The sequence below is a fragment of the Colossoma macropomum genome, unplaced genomic scaffold (assembly GCF_904425465.1).
Source record: "Colossoma macropomum unplaced genomic scaffold, Colossoma_macropomum, whole genome shotgun sequence".
NCBI classification, from domain to species: Eukaryota; Metazoa; Chordata; class Actinopteri; order Characiformes; family Serrasalmidae; genus Colossoma; species Colossoma macropomum.
The window spans coordinates 22,382,827-22,403,023 of NW_023494805.1; the positions used below are offsets into that span (position 1 = coordinate 22,382,827).

At 37.6% G+C, this 20,197-nt stretch overlaps 2 protein-coding genes across 5 annotated transcripts; both read left to right on the forward strand.

The window, feature by feature from the left end:
- Nucleotides 1-864: 864 nt before the first annotated feature.
- LOC118825833 (transmembrane protein 272-like) lies at nt 865-10,289 on the forward strand. Of its 4 annotated transcripts, none has more exons than XM_036596677.1 (5): nt 865-949; nt 5,175-5,258; nt 5,428-5,478; nt 8,942-9,130; nt 9,975-10,289. In XM_036596677.1, exons 2-5 carry the CDS (start codon nt 5,195-5,197, stop codon nt 10,169-10,171), a joined length of 501 nt encoding a protein of 166 aa, XP_036452570.1. In that variant the 5' UTR covers nt 865-949; nt 5,175-5,194; the 3' UTR covers nt 10,172-10,289. The 4 variants fall into 4 exon arrangements, with proteins under 4 accessions (XP_036452570.1, XP_036452568.1, XP_036452569.1 ...); XM_036596675.1 differs by lacking the exon at nt 865-949 and adding an exon at nt 1,809-1,888; XM_036596676.1 differs by lacking the exon at nt 865-949 and adding an exon at nt 1,812-1,892.
- A 1,108-nt stretch (nt 10,290-11,397) lies between these two features.
- LOC118825379 (transmembrane protein 272-like) lies at nt 11,398-18,078 on the forward strand. Its single transcript, XM_036595964.1, has 5 exons — nt 11,398-11,497; nt 12,625-12,675; nt 12,806-13,012; nt 13,098-13,234; nt 18,061-18,078. The coding sequence occupies exons 1-5, from the start codon at nt 11,434-11,436 to the stop codon at nt 18,076-18,078; spliced, it is 477 nt and encodes a 158-aa protein (XP_036451857.1). The 5' UTR covers nt 11,398-11,433.
- Nucleotides 18,079-20,197: the final 2,119 nt, after the last annotated feature.

A 20,197-nucleotide genomic window follows, 5' to 3' on the forward strand; every position in this document is an offset into this window, starting at 1 on the left:
TTACAGGAGGGTGTTGTTCTGTATTTGCCAGCTTTCTGATTGGTCACCTGAAAAGAAAAAATAGGCAATGTAATTTTCTTGTTTACTTGCTGTTGGTATATTTTAACCAAACTGGTGCTATAATGTAAGCTAACGGCTGAAGTATATTATTGTCATAGCTACCCATGAGAGGTGGGAGTAAAATCACAGGGGCCAATAAATACGTTGCGGAGCCCAGTCACCATGGGTCTCCAAGTGCTACAGGCCCCAATGGAACAGGCCCACCTACACTAGTTATGGCGATGGTCAGGATCTACTTTCCAAAATCACTCGTGCTGCAGGTAAAAGTGAACACAGTGTCTGTTGTGCTAACTGTGATTGTAAATCAAGAATCTGACTTAAGGCCCCAGGCAAAGTGAACGTGATTGTCCTGACAATATATTTTTTTTACTGGTACTTTTACATCTTTCCCTAACCTAAAGAAAGCAAAAAAGCACTGATATTGGGTGTACAAGGTTACTAGTTAGTTCAAATAGCAATCTGTAGTTATCTGCTGGTCAGATATTAATAAAACAAAGTTGTTACATAAAGACACTACTGAAAATGTTGACGATGATCTTTAGACCTAAAATATCTAGTTTTCAAAATACATGTTTTCTAATAAAGATCGGCATTTCCTTTTTTTATGTGAGCTATATGTCATGATTTAAACTTTTTCTTCTGGGTACTGTGCCATCACTTCTGGTTTACTAATCTTTGATCTCATTTGAGTTTGTGTGGTGCTAATATGGTGACTACTAAGATTAAATTTCAAATGTAGGCTTTTGGTAATCTGATAAGTCAAAGCCAGTATAACACATGGTCTGTGGCGCAGGCATGCACACCTACAAGCAAAACAATAACTCTTGGAATGTGTTGCTGTGACATATTATTTTAGCTCATTCTTTGGACAAGTTGGACAAGTGCTCAGGTATGAAACTGATTCTTTGATGTTTTCATGTACCATGTTTTCACTGGAGTTGCTATTCTTTGAAAATATTTAAGTGAGATACATTAGAGATACTTAAAAAAGCTAGAAAGATGTTTTTACCATTATGCTGTAATTTATCATTCGTATCCAGACACCTCTCGTAACTAGTGAATTCTGCTACTTTAAGGTGGACCTCTTACTGATACAAGCATTCAGTTGATCACACGCAGCTTGTAGAATCTTCTCCATTGAAATGTATCGCTAATAGAATGGGATACTCTGGAACAGCTGCTCTGGTGAACCTAAGGTCACTATGCCCAGCACCCAACATCAGCCAGAGGGGTATAAAAGGTGGAACTGTGTTCTCTGGAGTGATGGAACTCCATTCAATACCTTTGGGATGAGTTGAAGTCGTGTTTTAAAACCAGAACTAATCATCCAACATCAGTACCTGATCTCATGCTGAATGCAATCAAATCCCCTCAGCAATGTCCCAATATCTAGTTTAAAACCTTTCTAGAAGAGGCTGTTACTGCAGCAAAAGGGGACAAACTCCCTATTAACACTTACAGCCTGAGGATAATATGGTGTAATTGTTTTTGGTAATTTTGTCAATTACAATTGCAATTACAAAAGTATTTACATGAGACAGTTACACATCATGTGTTATTATTTTCAGGAGATGCTAGGCTGCTTAGATAATCAGATAAATTCATCCGTAAAATGGCATGAAGATTCAGTCAGATAAAGAGCATGCTAAATGTCAGTTTTTACCTGTGCTTAAAAAACCTGTTCATCTTGTAAAGCAACTTGCCTACATAAAAATGCACGTCAGAACAGCAGCCACAAGAGCTTCAATCATCAGTTCAAACATTGCTTAGTCCAACCAGACAGGTGACACTGAGCCACTCTGGAGCAATTTGACGAAAACAACCTCTGGTAGGTGTGTTGTTGCCTCTCCTTTTATATGTGTGCAGTGCTATTATGGTACTTACTAATGGCCACTGTAAACACAGTCATAGAGTTAATTGTAATTAAACCCAGGGAGCTTAAGAACAACTGCCGCATTACAGCTGTGCAATATAAAACTATGTAGATGAATGACTTTAATTGAGAACAGAACACATTGTTTTAAATGTTACCTTGTGGTGGACATCTCAAATAACACATGTCGTCGCCGTCCAAAGAAAACCATGTATCTTGGAATAAAATCTCTTTACATTAACTTACAATGAAAGGTAAGAGTGTTTTTGCCTTCTTTTGTAAATATACTATTTTGGAGATACTTTCTTTGGACAGTGATGATGTGTTAGCACTTAGGTATAGCAGCTGTGAAACAAATAACTCAACTTGTACTGCCAATAGCAATTTGGTACAAAAAGTGGTGACAGAAGGTCAAGCTCAGTTACAAACAAGAGGATGAGGCTACAGGTAGCCACAGCAATAGTGGCTGGCTAGCCACCAATATAAGTATTCCAGCTAACCTTAGCAGACAGTCTGTCATGTATTCAAGTAACACTGTACAAAAGTAACCTAAGCCTAAATGGGTAACAAATAAATACAGTTGGCTGTTAACACAATCCTATTTAATTTATAAAAGCAAACACAAAATGACACAAAAAATGTTGTTCAGAGATGCTTAAACACTCTTAACAGTGAATATATATGCAGTCCAAGCTTGAAACAACAGATAAAAATAGCCTGTTGTAAGGGTGTTCCAAATTCAGAAAAGTTATTTTAACACTACAGGAGAAACATAATTTAGTGTTATTAAGCTCATGTTATTAAAAAAAAACAAAAACAAAAAAAAAAACAATTCAAACTTTTATGTCCTTTAGCGGTTAAACTCTTAATAAGCGGCATGAAACACCTAAACCTCTTTGTAATTCTCACAGAGAGGTTTAGGTTACATTATCTAAAATGTAAAACGACCGGCATCTCCAGCTCTGATTTTGCATGATAGGCATGGTTTGAGTTCAGAGCTGCTGAAACCACAGGGGCGAGTGGGCATTTGTCCTGCCAGTGGAGCGATGTCCCACAATTTGATTAAGTTAAAAGAGGATGCTAAACTAACTAAGAGTGCTAACTAAGAGAGCTGACCTACAGACACAGAGAAACTCATAGGCAGAACCAAACTTAATTTCAGCTGGGAGGCAGGACATTTCTCAAACAGTAAAGCTTTCATGAGTTCATGCTTAATGAGAGGAGCTGCAGGTCACTAATCCCATACAAACAGTAAAAGGTTTTTTCTGCAATACATGAACGAACTAATGTCAGTTTGTATTCGTTTCAGTATTGCTACCTTGTTAAACTAATGGTGCTTTCAGACCTACCTTGCGTGGTGTGAATTTTTTCTTTAACTTGGTCCGTTTTGACATGTGAACACTTCACCTGTATTCAGGTCCGCACCAAAGAACTGAACTGTGGTCTGGCAAATATCGCGGGTCTCGGTCTGCTTCTGACTGACCCCTTAGGTGGGAATGCATTTTTGTGATGGTACACATCAAAAGGGAGAATTCACCATCAAAGGATTATTTGCAGTTCTTCTAGTCAGGGGCATAGCTAGAACTTTTAGAATGGGGTGGATTTTATTGGGGTAGCACACTGCTTAGGAAAAAAAAAGAATAGAGTTACTGTATTAAAATGATAAATGCATGCATTGTTTTTTCTCTGTATATCACTAAATCTGTCCATCATTTCCACATGAATAAAATAGTACATCAATACAACTACTACCTTAAATGCATCACTTTGTTTCAATGCAAATGCTAACTTTAAGAAAAACATTTCATACAGACAGGCCATGTATAGGCATTTTGGCTGCATTCACTACAGATTATACACGAGTCTAATAATTAGAAAGCTAGCCAGACAGCACTGTATAAGCCAACCTACAACACATGCATGTATTCAGCTATAAAATTATTTAGCATGGTAAATTATTCTAGCTGATTAATCTTAGATTAGTTAACTTATCTTACCATTAATAGCCTACTTCATAATGTAGCTCACAGAGCAGCACTGCTGAAGAGACTCATTTACTTTATTTGCTGAGTAAAATAGCCTATCACAGCAAGATACACTAATTATTAGATTCAGTGTTATCAGACTCTCTTGATTGGTAGGTACTGATTGGCAACTACACTGATAGCAGATTTTCACCATAAGGCATAATTGATGCTTTATTAATGATGGCTGACTGTCTCACTGTCCATAACTTGGGTGGCCAGGCAGGTGTGGCCATGCTTCATTTTAGATTGGCACTGGCCACTCCTTGGCTACGCCTCTGCTTCTAGCAGAACTTCAGCAGTGTACTGTCTGCATAATCTGCCTGTTTTAACATTTTACTCTTTACACATGCGCATATTGTTCTTGCAGCATGAGCTGCTGTTAATAACGGAATAAAATAATAGTGAAGATATGTGTTTAATGGCACGTGGATTGCAGGGTGTATATTTTGCCAAACGACCTGATTAGATAAATTTAAAATGGTTAACCAATCGTAAAGAAGCAGATATGAAGTACGGTTTATTATTATTATTATTATTATTATTATTATTATTATCGCTTTAATTTGTATTTTCTATTTTTATTTTATTTTTATTTTATTTATTTTCATGGTGGCAAATATGAGAGCAACAGAGTGCACATAATCCTGCAACATTTCTGACCAATAAACACACCTACATGTGTAATTTGGTGCACTTTAGCTGTTGCAGTGTGAAACCGACCGAACCAAGTGAAAAACATACAATATCACAAAATATCGGAAAAAAAATAAACGAGTTATAAAAAGAGCCTTGTGTTCTTCAGAGATGTTAGCTATCAAAGTTTGCTCTCTGATGCTGAACCCAGTGAAGCACAGGGTCAAAGCCAACACTGACACTGTTCATGAACAGGTTTATAGAGACATGTTATTAACATGACACAAAAGGTAGTTGGTAGTTTTAGTGAGTCAGTGGACAACTTGTGTTTTACACTCAGTCACTTTTTGTTTTTGGAAACAAGTTTTGCCCCACCACTTTTGCAGGCCAGTTTGAGTTGAGTGCTTCACAACCAGTTGAATTTTCACAGAAATACTAAAGGTCAGTTTCCTAGACAGGAACTAGCCCTAGTTCTGAACTACATTTTCACTTCTACTTTTACTGGTGCTATTATCATATGTTAGAGGTGGGTGTTTGGTTAGTGTCTGTGCTGTGTTTGAACTCTGGCTTTCCCACTTTAGGTGAATGAATACAGCTCAGCATGAACACAGCAGACGTGTGGCTTCGGATAAATGTAGTCCAAACAATGAACACATCAGGCTTACGTGAGTAGTCCCTAACTGGACATGCATCAACAAAGCAAACAGCAAACACTATTTAGAATGTAATATCATGCTGTATTGTTTTGTTGACTATGACTTACTTAAATGGGTAATATTGTAATGTTATTTTGAATATCCTTGAGTACTAACTCTAATTGTTTTAAAACCACAGTGTTCTCCAAACTGATTATGGTGGCTTTACCCATTGCTCAGATTGCCATGGGTGAGTAACATTACATTGGTCTTTATGGAAACCTCTTAAATCTGTATCATAAACAATGGCTCAGGCGAGTGACAGCAGCAGAAGAAAGTAGATGAACACAGTTTTAGGCAGTGTATCCAGTATTTTTCAATTTATTTAAACCACCAAATTATTATATTATGTAGAAGTCAAAGCACAACTGTTTTCATCTATTTTATTGAGACATAGAATACAATACTGTATATAGCCCAAAAATTCTGAAATTAATGTTGAATTCTGAAGCCATTTTGAACTGTAAGCTTCAATAGTCACCTTTAGAAACAGATAATTTATAAGTGTGATAGAAATGTGGAATTACTCCAGACCAAAAGATTCCAGAAAAAAAGATAGAAAAGTACATCCAACCACTTAAAAGTGCATCTTACAGTTTACTTGTTGCATTAATGTAACATGAAATCAGTTGATTAAAAGTGAATTATTATTGTCAGCGCTGTATCATATTCAAATCCTCCAATTCAGATCAGCCTAGTCAGATATTCGCATGCTGTGAGCACTTAAACTCAACACTTAAATGGTAATTTAGAAGCTATGTTGAGCAGAATGCACTGCGATGGACTGGTGACCTGTCCAGGGTGTTTCCTGCCTTCCACCCAATGATAGCTGGGATAGGCTCCAGCTTCCCCGTGGCCCAGAAGGATAAGCAGTTTAGAAAATGTGTGTGTATGTTGGGCAGAATTCATATCTAAAAAACTATTTGGAGCACCATTTTGAAATTTTGGCTAATAGTAGTAGTGGTGTAAAGGACTGTAGTTAATCCACGATCCATATAGAAAATGCTTGTGGGGGTCTGAAGCACAACCGACAATACAAGATGTTCTGCCACACGTTGTCATGATGGCAAGATGTTAATTTGCTGTGCCTGGCACTTCAGTTAGACAAGGTGTTCTCCATAGCAGGGAATATAGTGACTGCAAATAGGTCTACCCTCTCCTCAGACAATGTAGGCTAGACATCCTCATCTTTTTAAAAAAAAAATTAATGCTACAGGCTCAGGTCTGCTTTGTGTTCTTTTTTTGATGGTGTGCACGAAGGCTATTTTTTAATTCAGTATGGTTTAAAGGAAGAAGGTATCATCATGCCACGTCTACAACTAGTAGTAGTAGTATTGACTATTTTAAGATTTTATGTGAATATAGATCATCTTGAATGTTGTTTTCATTTAAGACCATGGGCAAACATTCCTAACTTTAAGTGTTCTAAAAGTTCTCTAAGTAATAAATGGAAAGCAAAGTTATATTTGTCTCCCTTTTTATGTTAAAAATGATCCAATCTGTGACTCAAAACTGTGATACAATCCGAACCATGAGTTCTGTGATCTGTCACACCCTTAGTTGAAAGATATATTTTTGTTTTCCTTAAAATTTGACCTGCTACGCCCTCTGTATGTTGGTGTCGCATGACCCTTTGAAAACTTGGGAGCAAGTTCTCTGTGAAGTCTGTTACTTTATACCTCATTCTTGCTCCTGTAATGCACTTTCAAAATACAGCCCTCTGCTGGGCTGAAGGATTCAAGCTGAGGGACACTCTGAGAAATCACTGCTCTCCCTTGTGTAGAAAGGAAAGCAATCACATAGCATAGATGCCCAACTGAGGAGCAGGGCTGCTATGCAAAGAATTCCTTGTATGCAGGAGCAAAACATACTTAAAAATGTGTGTGCTGGGAAACAAACCTGTTCTTGAGCTGCATGTGATGACTCACATCACTGAACGGCATTCTGAGCTTAACTGTATATGAAACTGGCCATTTATCAGAGTTTGGATAAAATGATACATGCATGTCTGATATCTAAAACTCCAAACCATAGGCCTACTCCACTCTTATCCATAGGGGCGTTTCATCCATTTGCTACAAGCGAAAAAGGAGAGACAACTATATTTAAATATAAAACTACTTTTTTAAATTTGTTTTAGATGACTATTTTTCTACTAAATGCTTACCTTTTTGTTTTATATATGTCTGTAAAACTGGCTAGAGGGTCCACTTGCACCCTGAGGATTCCAAACTCTCCAACAGATTCAGTGCACTCTGCTTAGCCAATCATGCAAAAATAAACTGACTCAGGGCACTGGAGAAAACATCCTTGACCAGTTGAGTGGCCTTTGCTAGACAAAATCAACACATTGCTTTAAAAAGATTGGCCTCATTTTCGCCTATTGAAGCTTCGGTCACCAGATTTAGGAGCATGGCTAATGGACCATAGCGATCATTTTAAATCAAATTGAAAGAACTGTTGAAAAATGAAAAGCTAAGTAGAGATAATAAATGTTTGAATAGGACAAAGACCAGTTTTGGTAAGTATCCCTAAATATGTTGGGGGATTTTATGATTCTATGCTACAGTATGTTCACATTTCCATTGTAAATTTACAGCTGTTTGGATTTGGATTGTTCTGGTTGTTATGATCTTTCAGCTGTGTAGCTAAAGGTCTGTATATACTAGCTAACCATTTTGCTAAACTTATTTTATATTAATCTGGAGATCTTTTACATTTAGTGTTGTTTGTTGAATGCTGAGCTGATTGTGATTTTGATTGGCTGGTCATGATGGGGTTTGGCTGGTGTGGTGCTAGACTGATATACTTGATGCTGATGATATGTACTGTCCTGCTGTTTTGATTCTACACATCTCATTAGCCTTGTAATTCACACTCATTTAAGTATAGCAGGCTGAAGGTTCTCCACAAGGGAGAGCAAGTAGAATTTGTGTGTATCATTAGAATGAAGGAACTTAAAAATAAATAATGGTTATGTAAACAATAACAATTATAATGTGGGGAACATTTATTTCATCAGTAAGGTTGTGGATGACCACCAGCAAAGCAAGCAGTAGAGGTAGTACAGAAGAGTTTATCCCAGCATTCAGTGCCACATTGTGAAGCAGAGTCTGGTATGAGACTGGGTACTGACTCTAACTGTGTTAGAGGGAACAATGGCACCACCCTCCCTGTTGGCAAAACCATACCCCTTAAAGAGCTATAGATTACTAATGTATCACTCTTTAAACATATATATATATATATATATATATATATATATATATATATACATATTGTTATCAGTAACTAGTACTGAAGTGCTTTTTTTTCTGTAAATGGTGAAGTGTAAACTTGCAGACAGCATTTTACAGAAAGATGAGTCAGTATTGTTTCATTCAGCTTTGATGGCTTCAAACAGTTGAAAAACATCACCAAGACACTTTGTGTTTATTGTGAGACAAAATATTCTTTATAGGGTTTAAATCTGGACTCTGACCAGCCCAAAACCATCAGTAAAAACCATTCTAATTTGTTTGCATGGGGGTATGTATATAAGATTAATGTCACTTTTAATGAGTAAAGAAACCAAAATGCACCAAAAACCACAATCGTTGTTGTTGCATACATTTTACTTCTTCTCACAATTCTTCCCAAACACTTTCTTTTAGGTGCTGTGTATCTCCAGGAGTGTCCCAAGCAGCACTACATCCCTATATACTTACTGGTGTGTGGGGTGTTTAGTACGGCCCTAGGCTTGCTCACCTGCCTGCCCTGTAACAAAGACCAGGGAATGGATTTGTGCTGCTGTGCTTGGAACGGCTTGGTGTCTGTCTTCATGTTCTGTTGGTTCATCAGTGGTGAGAGAGAGAGAGAGTGATATACAGACACAGATGAAAAGAGTCAAAAGCAAACATACTACTATACAATTAAGATGAAGAAAAGAAATTGACATTCAGTTATGGTCTACAGTGCAGGCCCTAATAAAAATAATAGTTGTTATCAACATAGAAATGTGGAAATAATGCATTAGTTTTGTATGGATATCCACTGTCACAATGACAGTAAATGCCATTAAAACAATAATCCACAGTAACACTTTATTTGGAGTGGTCCTTCGTAGATGATTAATAAACTCTTAACAGATTATCAGTAACACATCAACAACATATCAGTGAAGTAGCAGTGGTGAAGCATCTGAATACACTGAAGATGTACTCTTGATACATTACTTACATTAAGCAGATGTTTTGTTAATATGTTACTTCCATCACACAAAACCTAACCTTAGCCAACCTTACCCAAAACCTATCTCTAATCCTGGCCCTAATCTTAACCTTAACCTTAACCTTAACCTTAACCTTAACCCAAAACCTAATCCTAACCCTTATATGTTTTTGACATGTTACTGAGAGTCTGTTGAGTGTTTGTTTCATCTAAAAGGACCACTCAAAATAAAGTGTCACCGACCTATTAAACCTCGATTTTCTTGTGTTAAATACAAATATAAAACAGTTCGTTGCCAAATCTAGAGCCACTGACTGACTCATATTGATGAAGTCATATCATTTTGCTACAAATGAGAAACTTGCTTAATACCATAATACTGTTATGAAAAAATAGCCATGAACTGGTAAATACTTATTACACCTTTGAAGTCATTTTAAATGCATTTTCTCAAATGGTTTTGTCCATGTCTTACAGGCAGTGTGTGGATCTACTCCATCTACCCCCCCAACTACAATTCCACTGTGGTGGGAGAGCCCTACTGCAACAAGAGTCTCTACTTGTTTGCTTTCTGGACCACCACGCTGACATATATTTTGTTAGCAGGACTGTTGGTGGCTGCTTGCTGTGTACTCATTTGCACGTGTTTCTGCAGAGCAGCTAACCATGCCTGATGTTTTCATTCTCAGTCAAATTCTCTTTTCTTCTTGTAAATGTATGAAAATATATCATCAGTGATCACCCAACATGTAAAAATGATAGGAAACTTAATGTTGAAAAACAGTATTTTGAGTGGTCCTTTGTAGATGATTAATAAACTCTTTACAGAACATCAGTAACATCAACAACATATCAGTGAAGTAACAGTAGTGAAGCATCTGAATACACTGAGATAAATATGATAGGATGTACTGTATTGCATTAGATGCATTAATTATATTAAGTAGATATGTTGTTGATTTCTTACTGAGAGACAGTAAAGTATTTCATTTAAAAAGGACCACTCAAAATAAAGTGTGACCTATTGTGGTAACAATAAATAGTAGTTTTTCATTTCTGCAGCCCATCCTGATGAATTGAGTCATCCTGTCTTGTACTACATGTATGGTGTAGCATATTTATCCCTCTTCTACTTGGTGAATTTAAATGTCCTTCCTACAGATGGTTGTGACTTAAGACTCAGAAATAAACAATGACTTCTTAATGATTGATGATGTTACTGATCTTCTCATTTTAAACACTGCACTAAGCTTGGATGCTGCAGTCCTATAAAAAGATCGTTTTTTGTCTTTCATCTTTCACTGACAAAACTGCAAAACTAGTTAACATCTCAAGGAGAACTGTCTCAAAAATCATGGTGATGTTTGCCAAACACAAGCTAACAGCACTGGGAGGAATAGTGGTCACTGTTTAAGACTGCAGTTGCTACAAAGCACATAACTGCGGCCTCAAAACCACAATGTAGACAAAAGTCTACATAGTGATCTTCTTGGGCTGCTCTTTGAAAAGTGCTAGAACAGACCAGGATAGTATTTGCATAGTACACGCTAATGAACAGAAACATACTGCCACGTTATGGGGTTTGAATATGTCAAAATGTATTATATCTACAAGTTAAAGGCCAAAGATACTACAACTGCCGCTATGCAAACGCAGCACATGGAGATTTGACTATCAACACTCAGTACATAATTCTTGTCCACTCATCTTCAGTTCTTCCCTTCTCAGCTTCAGGACCTGTTACTTCTGCAGGGTAAGTCTGCAAACTAAACGCACTATAAAAATGTTGTGGGCCACTTAACATTTCAATGTTGTCACTGATTTTTTGTAACATTCACTTTCTAACAATGTTTCAAGCTTGTGATGGTATAACAACATCTCAAGTGCTATGTCTGTATATTTTCTATCCTTTAGAAGGTGAAAGGTGGAAAGAAGCATGGAGAGACAACAGCTGTTAGCACAGATGTACAATGCACACACTCAGAATGTTCCCGGCATTGGTAAGTATTACCTAACCCTGTGATTCATATCAAAGTCCTGTCTTAGATGGTCACGGCACTCCAATAGTAGGGTTTTCCATGCTGTAAGACAAATAATTCAGCCCATAAAGTTCTTCATCATTTCTCATTTACAAAAATCGGGAGTGCTAGAAGAGATACATTTTAGCACTTACTAGAATGGTGCTAGGGCCATTCAGCATTGTATCTGGGCTCTCATGTACAGCACTATTGAAAAGTTAGAGATCATACATCATTTATTTAATTTTCAGTACTTTTTCAGGAGTTATTTCTAAATATATATAACATAATCCATTTGTATGAGGACAAAGAAAGTCAAAGGAAAATAAGTGGAAAAAAGAGTTTCCAAAACTGGAGTTATAGTGAGAAAATGAGACTTTTAATTACTATACAAGACATAGTAGACCACCAAAACAGAAATCCACAGGTGTTTCTGTCTATGCTTCCACTGTGAGAAGACAACTCAACACTGAGTTTGAAAGGATGTGTAGCTGTCAAGAAGCTGTTACTAAGAAAAGGGAATAGATCAAAAACGTCCAGGCTTCAGCACCATTGAATGTGTTCGGATTATGTGGATTGTGTCAAGCAAAAAATGTAACCAACTTCTAAAACATGAAATTGGTGAGAAAAAATATAGCTGCAGATTTCTTTGAAAAAATAAGGCAAGTCTCCCAAAAAGAATGGAAGCTGTAATAAACGTAAAGAGACACACTAAATACTAAACACTATATGTTATATTTAGTTGTTGATTCTTCTGTGTCATTTTCTGTTAAGTATATGTTTTTTCTTTTTTCCTGATGCTGAAAAATGAATAACTTGGTGTTCATACTGGCTGGAAATTAAATAATGAAAAGGTAGTCTCTGACTTTTACACAGTACTGGATATAGCAGTGACAAATTGTTGGTGATCTTTGGAAATGACATTGTAATCTTGTCATTTGTAATGTGTTGCACTATTTATTAATATCCACAATATTTTATAATATCTGACAAACATTGGTTTGATATAGTTGAACTACCCTTTTGAGCTACCATGTGGATAGAAAGCCTATTACTATAAACTATCACAAGAAAGAGAGGGACTCACTCTGTATATCTAAATCTTTCAGTGTTCTCCAAGTTATTCCTTGTGGCTTTACCCATTATCCAGATTGCAATAAGTAAGTTATGACCAACAGATGAGTAAGTCATTACTAATCTAGACTTCAAGTGAAATACATTACAAAGATATTTAATTTTAATTTGACATACTACTCATACCTCAGCCTTCAACCCTCTCACTTCCTGCAGGTGTGGTATATCTGCACGACTGTCCCCAGCAGACCTACATCCCACTCTATATGATTGTGTCTGGGGTGTTTGGTCTGCTGCTGGGCATGCTGTCCTGCCTGTCCTGTCCTAAGCCAAATGAAAATGGAGGGCTTTATGTTCTCACCTATTTGTGTTCAGTGTGGAACTCATTGGTCACCCTTTTCCTCTTCTGCTGGTTAATTGCAGGTAAGGATTTTCATCCCTTTGATGTCAGATAAGTGCTAAAATAATGTAAACAAATCCTCATTTGAAAATTCTTCATCTTTTACAGGCAGTGTGTGGATCTATTCCATCTATCCTGCCAACTACAACAAGACTAGAACTGGACATCCCTACTGCAACAGGACCCTCTATCTGTCTGCCTTCTGGACCACCACACTGGTGTATATTCTGTTAGCAGGACTGATGGTGGGAGTTTTTTGTGTGCTACTCTGTATGTGCTGTTCTAAGCAGGAAAACACACAGAGAGAACATGCCTAGAAACTAGAAACTGGACCTGTGCATGTTACAGTAATGTTAGCTCCTGTAGCTATTAGAAGAGTCTTTGCATATGGTATGTGTTGCCATTTGATCTTTTGATCTTTTCAAGTGAAATGATCTGAAATTTTGTATAAATATCTAATATTTCTAATTTTGAGATTGTTGTAAGCTTATTATAAGATTATTTAACTTATTTCTAGACTTTAGTTTTTGTTTTAAGCGATTTTATGAAGTCAAATTATCTTACTATATTGGCAGATGATTTGGCTTTCAAGCATATTTCTTATAACAAGCATAATTATCTGTCAAAACAGTGAGATAATGTGACTTTGTAATCTCACAACAATCTCAAAATAAGAATTATTAGATATATCAACTAAATGTATGATAATTTCACCTGACCAGATACCTCTTTTGCAGTGTATGAATAGATAAAGGTCTAACTCTGGACACTGCATACATTAATTGAAATTATTAATTAAGTTATTGTAATATTTGTTTAATTGTATTATTTCACTTTCTTGCTTTTGGTTTTATGTTCTTCTGGTCTGCAAGTATGTAAGCTGTTGTGATGCTATAATCAATCACTGAAAATGTTTAAACACTGGAATTAAATCATTTAAACCTGGTTTGTTACCCTAGTATGAGAGTATAAAAATTTAGCTGTGGAATAATACATCAGTGAGGCCTTAAGACAGGGGTTTATCCACCGCATCTCCAATATCCAGCGTGTTAAGTTTATCCCTGATAAGTTTTGATACCACCTTTTGGTCCCAGCTCGTGAGGGCCTAAAGCCTTGCTCCTAATCAAGATGTATTTTTTTAATATGCTTCCAATGTACAGTATCACATAAGCAAAGGATATTGCTAGTGCTATTGCCTCGAGACACTGAATCAATATGAGCCGCACATCTGGACATCACCCTGAGTACAACTGCCAGATGGAGAGGCTGAACCTGGTGGGGAGGAGGTTCCAGCAGTCAACGACTTGTTCAGACAGAGTAAGGAGGTTTAGACCTCAGCTTGGATTGAGCTGTCCAGAGAGAAAAGGTTCAGGTCAACCATCACTTCAGGGAGACATCTGAATATAGGCCTCAGCAGAGGGTATAGTTGACCAAAAGAGACCTCAATCTCCACCGCCCATCAATAAAGCATTACAGTCTGAAGGAGAGATCTTGGGTCCCTACCTGGGATGTCTTAGGGCATTTTCTTATTTGAGTTTTTTTTCTGGACCCAAGAATATTTGAGAATTTATTTTGTCAAGACTAAAAGCTATTTTTGAACCTAGCTGTGGTCCAGAAAACTGATCTACACTGTTAGAAATAAAGGTACTTTTTATACATGATTTTCAGGTCAGTACCCCTCTTGTCATTGGGGTGGTACCCCTAAAGGGTACATCTCAGTACCTTTAGTCAGGAAACATAATTGTACCATAATCCGTTGAAATTATGTTTTCTAAGTTGTATTGACTCCACACACCCTGTCTTGTCTCCAGGCTTTTTATTTTATTGTTCTGTTTTAAAACATTAGATTTTGAACAGGTACAAATATGTACTTTTCCGCTGTGAAAAACTTATTGAAGGCACACAATTGGATTTTAAAACCACTGTTGTAACTTTGAGGGTACATTTACACTGTTTGTACCTTGATGAATGAAAAATGTACCTGCACAGTACTTTTATTTCCAACAATGTAGCAGGGAACAAAAGGTCAATCAACATAGACAATACAGAACAATACTACCGTAGACTGAAGTATACAAACTTATATAGTTTATATAAACTTATTTAGAGTCAGCATTACAAATGTGTTTATGGAAGCCCTAAATGAAGAACCAAAATAATAGTAATTAAAGTATAATAATAAGTAAGACAAGAGCAGAAAAGCTCCATGCTGAGCCTACAGAGAGTTTGTTTGATTTAGCATTGAAAAGAGCCTTAAAGTTTATTTGTTTTGTCAGTGTTTGTTATGTCTGTCTCCTGTGTCTTTCCTTCACACAATCAAGAGGTTCTACAGTCATGGCCAGGAGATAGACATTGCATTCTGATGTTAAAACTTGACCAGTAGATTGTTGTAGAAAGTACTGCATAGCAACAGGAGTAAAATTGTACTGCTTACCAACAAGCAAAATTCATGAGTTACATGAGTAACCCTTCTGAAAAATCATGTATAAAAAGGCTGATTTTCGAGATGAGGGGGGCTTTTAGACTTGCTAAGGTAGTGCAATGTGTCCAAAGCCTTAGAGAACATGACCCTTTCTGAAACAACAGCTGAGTGCGTATAAGTGAAATATATGGCACAGAAAATGACAGCTAAGCATGTTCTTTAGAACTGGCGGCTGGGGGAGAATCCTGTACAGTTCATTTTGTGCTAAATGTTTTATACAGCAAAATATGAAATAACAAAATGTAAAAGTTGCAAAGAATCAACTTTGCTGGTTTGACTCTTTTACAGTCTGTATGAATGAAATAGATCAAGCTCAGTAGCAATTGGAGTAGTCATTAGACCAGGGTGCACAATTCCAGTCCTTGAGGGCCAGTGTCCAGCACGGTTAGGTGTTTTAGTGTGTGTGTAGTGGGGATACCTTCACACTGTGCTGGACACTGGAGTTATGAAGCCCTGCATTAGACTATTCAATAGAGGTGAAAATGTCAGTAAACCGTGAAAACTGCCACTGGCATGTGTGATTTTTTTTAAGCAACAGAATTCTAACAGAGCCCTGCGATGGACTGGCGACCTGTCCAGGGTGTATCCTGCCTTTCGCCCGATGACAGCTGGGATAGGCTCCAGCACCCCACCGCGACCCAGAAGGATAAGCGGTTTAGATGATGGATGGATGGATGAATTCTAACAGAGTTCCAGAGTTCTAAAGTTGTTATCATGTCCATATTAAGAATATGGGCCTTGGGCTCCCGAGTGGTGTAACTGTCTAAGTGTTGGCCCTATTATCAGGAGTTCACGAGTTCAATCCTTGGTGATGCTACAGCCATCCGTGGCTGGGAGTCCAAGAGAGCACAATTGGCCTCGCTCTCTGGTGTGTAGGATGCTCCCCCTTCTCTGTTAGCTGTTAGGTGTCTCTTAGCTGACGTAACAGATTTGGCGGTTGGCACTTTCCTCCGAGCATGTTTGGCTGTCCAATAACGTTGCATGAGCGGCAGTTTGAAAAGATGCAGCGGCGGCTTCACAGGTCTCAGAGGCCTGTGCCAGCCTTCGCCCTCCTAGCGTTGGTAGTATGGTGTGACTGGGGGAGTCGTAACTAGCGGGTGGAATTGGGTAAAAATCAACAAAGAAAAAAGAATATGGGCCTCATTCACCAATATCTTTTTATAAGTTTTTTCTTAAATTTGTTCTTGAGAAAGGTCCTAAGAAAAAGTCTACTTCAGATTCTTGACGTGTTCTCAAACTGCAGAATTGTTTGCACCTTTGTGCTGATGAGGGTGTGTAGATTCTGTTCTTACCTAAAAACAAATCCCAAATAAAAAAAAATGGTGAATGTCGGAATCGCCACAAAACTGCGTAAAATCTTAAGAACGGTCACATGCTGTGGTATACAAAAATGTTCAAAAGTTGTAAGTACAATCTTCCTTTGAACGTCGCTGATTCCTCTGCACTGTAAAAAATTAGTCAATGTTTTAACTTTCGAAGAAAGTAACCTGCTTGCCTTAACCTGGTTGCACCAAAATACCTCACACAAACCAATATGTGTCAAACGTGGTAGTTAAGAGGCTTCAGCAGTCGTAGTCTGCAATTTGGGTACCAGAGGTCATGATGGAGGTGATTTTTGAAAACATCAATCAGTTTTTGCATAGACAAAATCTGCTTAGAGCTGGAATTCCTAATATGGGCAAGATGCCAACTTTAGAATGATGACTTCAGAGGTGTTCCTATAAAACTTATAAGGCCTTTGTAAGGGATGGCTACCTTTCAGCGTTTGAGGGGAATCCTTTGCCCTAGGATCAAGCTTTTGAATCCATTCTGGTTGCAGGGCAGTCTTATACTAGAAGGCAGAGAAAAATGTGTAAAGATGCTTGGAGGAAAGGTACCAAGATGCTGAACAAACATGACATTTTGTTGGCAGAAACATCTTCAGTTTGTCACTGACATCTCAAATATTGCTTTGTCCAATCTGGGTTAGACAGAAGACACTGAGCCACACTGGAGCAATTTGATGAAAACAACCAGTGGAACTGCTGTCATTGTCTCTTCCGTGGCAAAAGCTGATCATTTTCCTTTTCTTATATATGTGGCCACTGCTATGATAATGATTGCTAATGAGAAATGTATACACAGTCACAGGGCTCAATTATACAAAGCCATCAAACACAGCACACTGTCTCAGAATGTCACCACCAAGGACGAAGCGAATGTCAGAATTGCAAGAGCCAGCATGACACAGGGCAAGATAACTTTTCCCCATGCTGCTCTGTGCTTGTAAAATAGACAGTGTTCCTACATTATGCTAAGAAGTTTAACCACTTTCATACAAAGTGCCTCATGAAAATTTGTTAATACAAAGTGGCAGGACAGGATTCCATACACTGCTTGCCCAAGCAAGCCTGGCTAGGAATAAGCCATGTGGAGCTTCTCAGTAAGCAACGGTGTCTAGCTGAGTGAGGCTGCAGCACAGCAAAGAAGGCAAACTATGAAAGCACCAGCCCAAAATCCTCCATATGATGTCCCCTACATACCTTGTCCCGACTGTCAGTGCACCAAGTGTGTCCAAATTGGTCTCAATAGTCATCTGTGCACTCATAGGTAGACCTGTCCCCCTAAACATTCGGATGACTAGAGTGGTTTTCATAGTATTTAATGGCCAAAAATAAAAAATAAAATAAAACGCAACAGCAATAACAACAACTTTTTCTTCTTTGTACCACAATATATACTATGTGCATCACATAATACAGTGTGTCACTTGTAGACTTGTCTGAGCTCATGTTTGTCATGATTGATTCTGTCAGATGTAAGTTAAAAAAATGTAATAATAAGTAGCACAGTTTTCACATTTTGAGGAGTTGCATTGATGAAATAACTTTTTCTTTTGAAAATCTATTTCTAGATGAGTTGGAGTGGAATGAAGCCATGATAAATCTGTGAGAGGAAAAAGCCTGTTTTTGTATGCCTCATCTACGCTTCTGTAGCACTGTTTCAAAAGACAGGTTTCAGTTGCCATTAGGTATTCAAGCTGTGGGGCATTTTGTGAAATTAGTGCTCCCTCTAGTGTAGAAAGAAAAGTAAAAACAGAGTATGAAAAATGCTCAGTTGGGAAGCAGAACAATCACTATACATAAAAGACTTGGGAAGATATGTACATGTGCAGCGGTACAGACCTGTTAACTCACTGACTAACATTCTGAACCTGACTTTTCTTCCTGGATGAATAAATGGCAAATTCATTCAAATGTAATTCTTCTCCATTATTGTCTGTTACCTGTTTAAGTGCTCTGGGTTACAAATGATAAAAAAAAATATACATGATTATTTGCATCACTCCCAATGACTTAAGTATGATGGCCAGCAAGACACTATGCACAGTATAATGAAAAATATGTTGCACTCATAAATGCAATGCAAATTCAGAAAACCCTTTAATCAAAATGATAACACCTGATCTATACTTCACAAACATGCTGCAAATACAGAAAACACATTTTCAGAAATGCTGGCAAAGCCAGTCACAAAACAACAGAAATGAGCTGTAAAAAATGTCTTGGGAGGACTCTCAAAGGAGACTGAATATCTGTGATTGAAAATTACTGACAGAAGTTGATACGATCACAGAGACTCACATTCCAGTAAGTTCATGGTTAACTTGACTGGCTCATTAGCTTTTTGACATATCATAGCTGTACTACAGTAGTTATCTGTCATATCTGGTATTGCTATTTGAATTTTTATAGTTGCCTTCTACAGCAATTCCTGCTCATTTTCAATACAGTGATATTGGCTATCTTTTTAGTTAAAGGTTAAGTCTTATCAGCCACCATAGTAAAGTAACCAAAATGCACTGAAACTACAAAGAGGGTCATTGTGATACATTTTAAACAACCTCAATTCTGTGTTCCTCAACTTTTTATCCTAGGTGTGATGTATCTGAAAGAGTGTTCCCTAAGGCACAACACCACTGTGTACTTGATTGTGTCCAGGGGTGTTTACTATATATATTACAGCGCTGTGAAAAAGTATTAGCCCACTTCCCAATTTCATCTATTGTCACAGCAAGAGCCATTATCCTCAAATGAAGAAAACTTGGAACAAGAGTGGCCGGCCACGCAAAATTTCAATGACGAACATCTAAAGAACTGCAGGTCTCACTTGCCTCAGTTAAGGTCAGTGTACACTATTCCACTATAAGAAAGACACTGGGCAAAAATGGCATCCATGAGAGAGTTGCAAGGTGCTGATGACCAGAAATGCAAAGGCTTGTTTTACATTTGCCAAAAACATCTAGATGAGCCCCAAGATTTTGGGATAATATTCCGTGGATTGGTGAATCAAAGGTAGAACTTTTTGGAAGACATGGATCCCGTTACAACGTGGTGTAAAACAAACACCGCATTCTGCCATAAGAATGCAATACCAACAGTCAAACATGGCGGTGGTAGTGTGATGGTCAATCAACTAAAAATCAAACAACTAAAAAAAAGCCAACTTAATATTTTATCTTGATGTGATGTACACTGAGGGTTAGACATCAGGTAAGAGGCTTAACCCTGAGGAGGAGGCACTTGCATCAACAGTGGTTTTGAAAGTTATGTTAATATGATCTTTTGATCAGTTTCCCCGATTTTGCAATGTATGGTTTTGTCAGAGGTGAAATAATGTAGAAATAATGAGTTATCAGTATGTTTTGTCGCACAGTTGGTGTAAGGTAATGTTTGTTGGAAATATT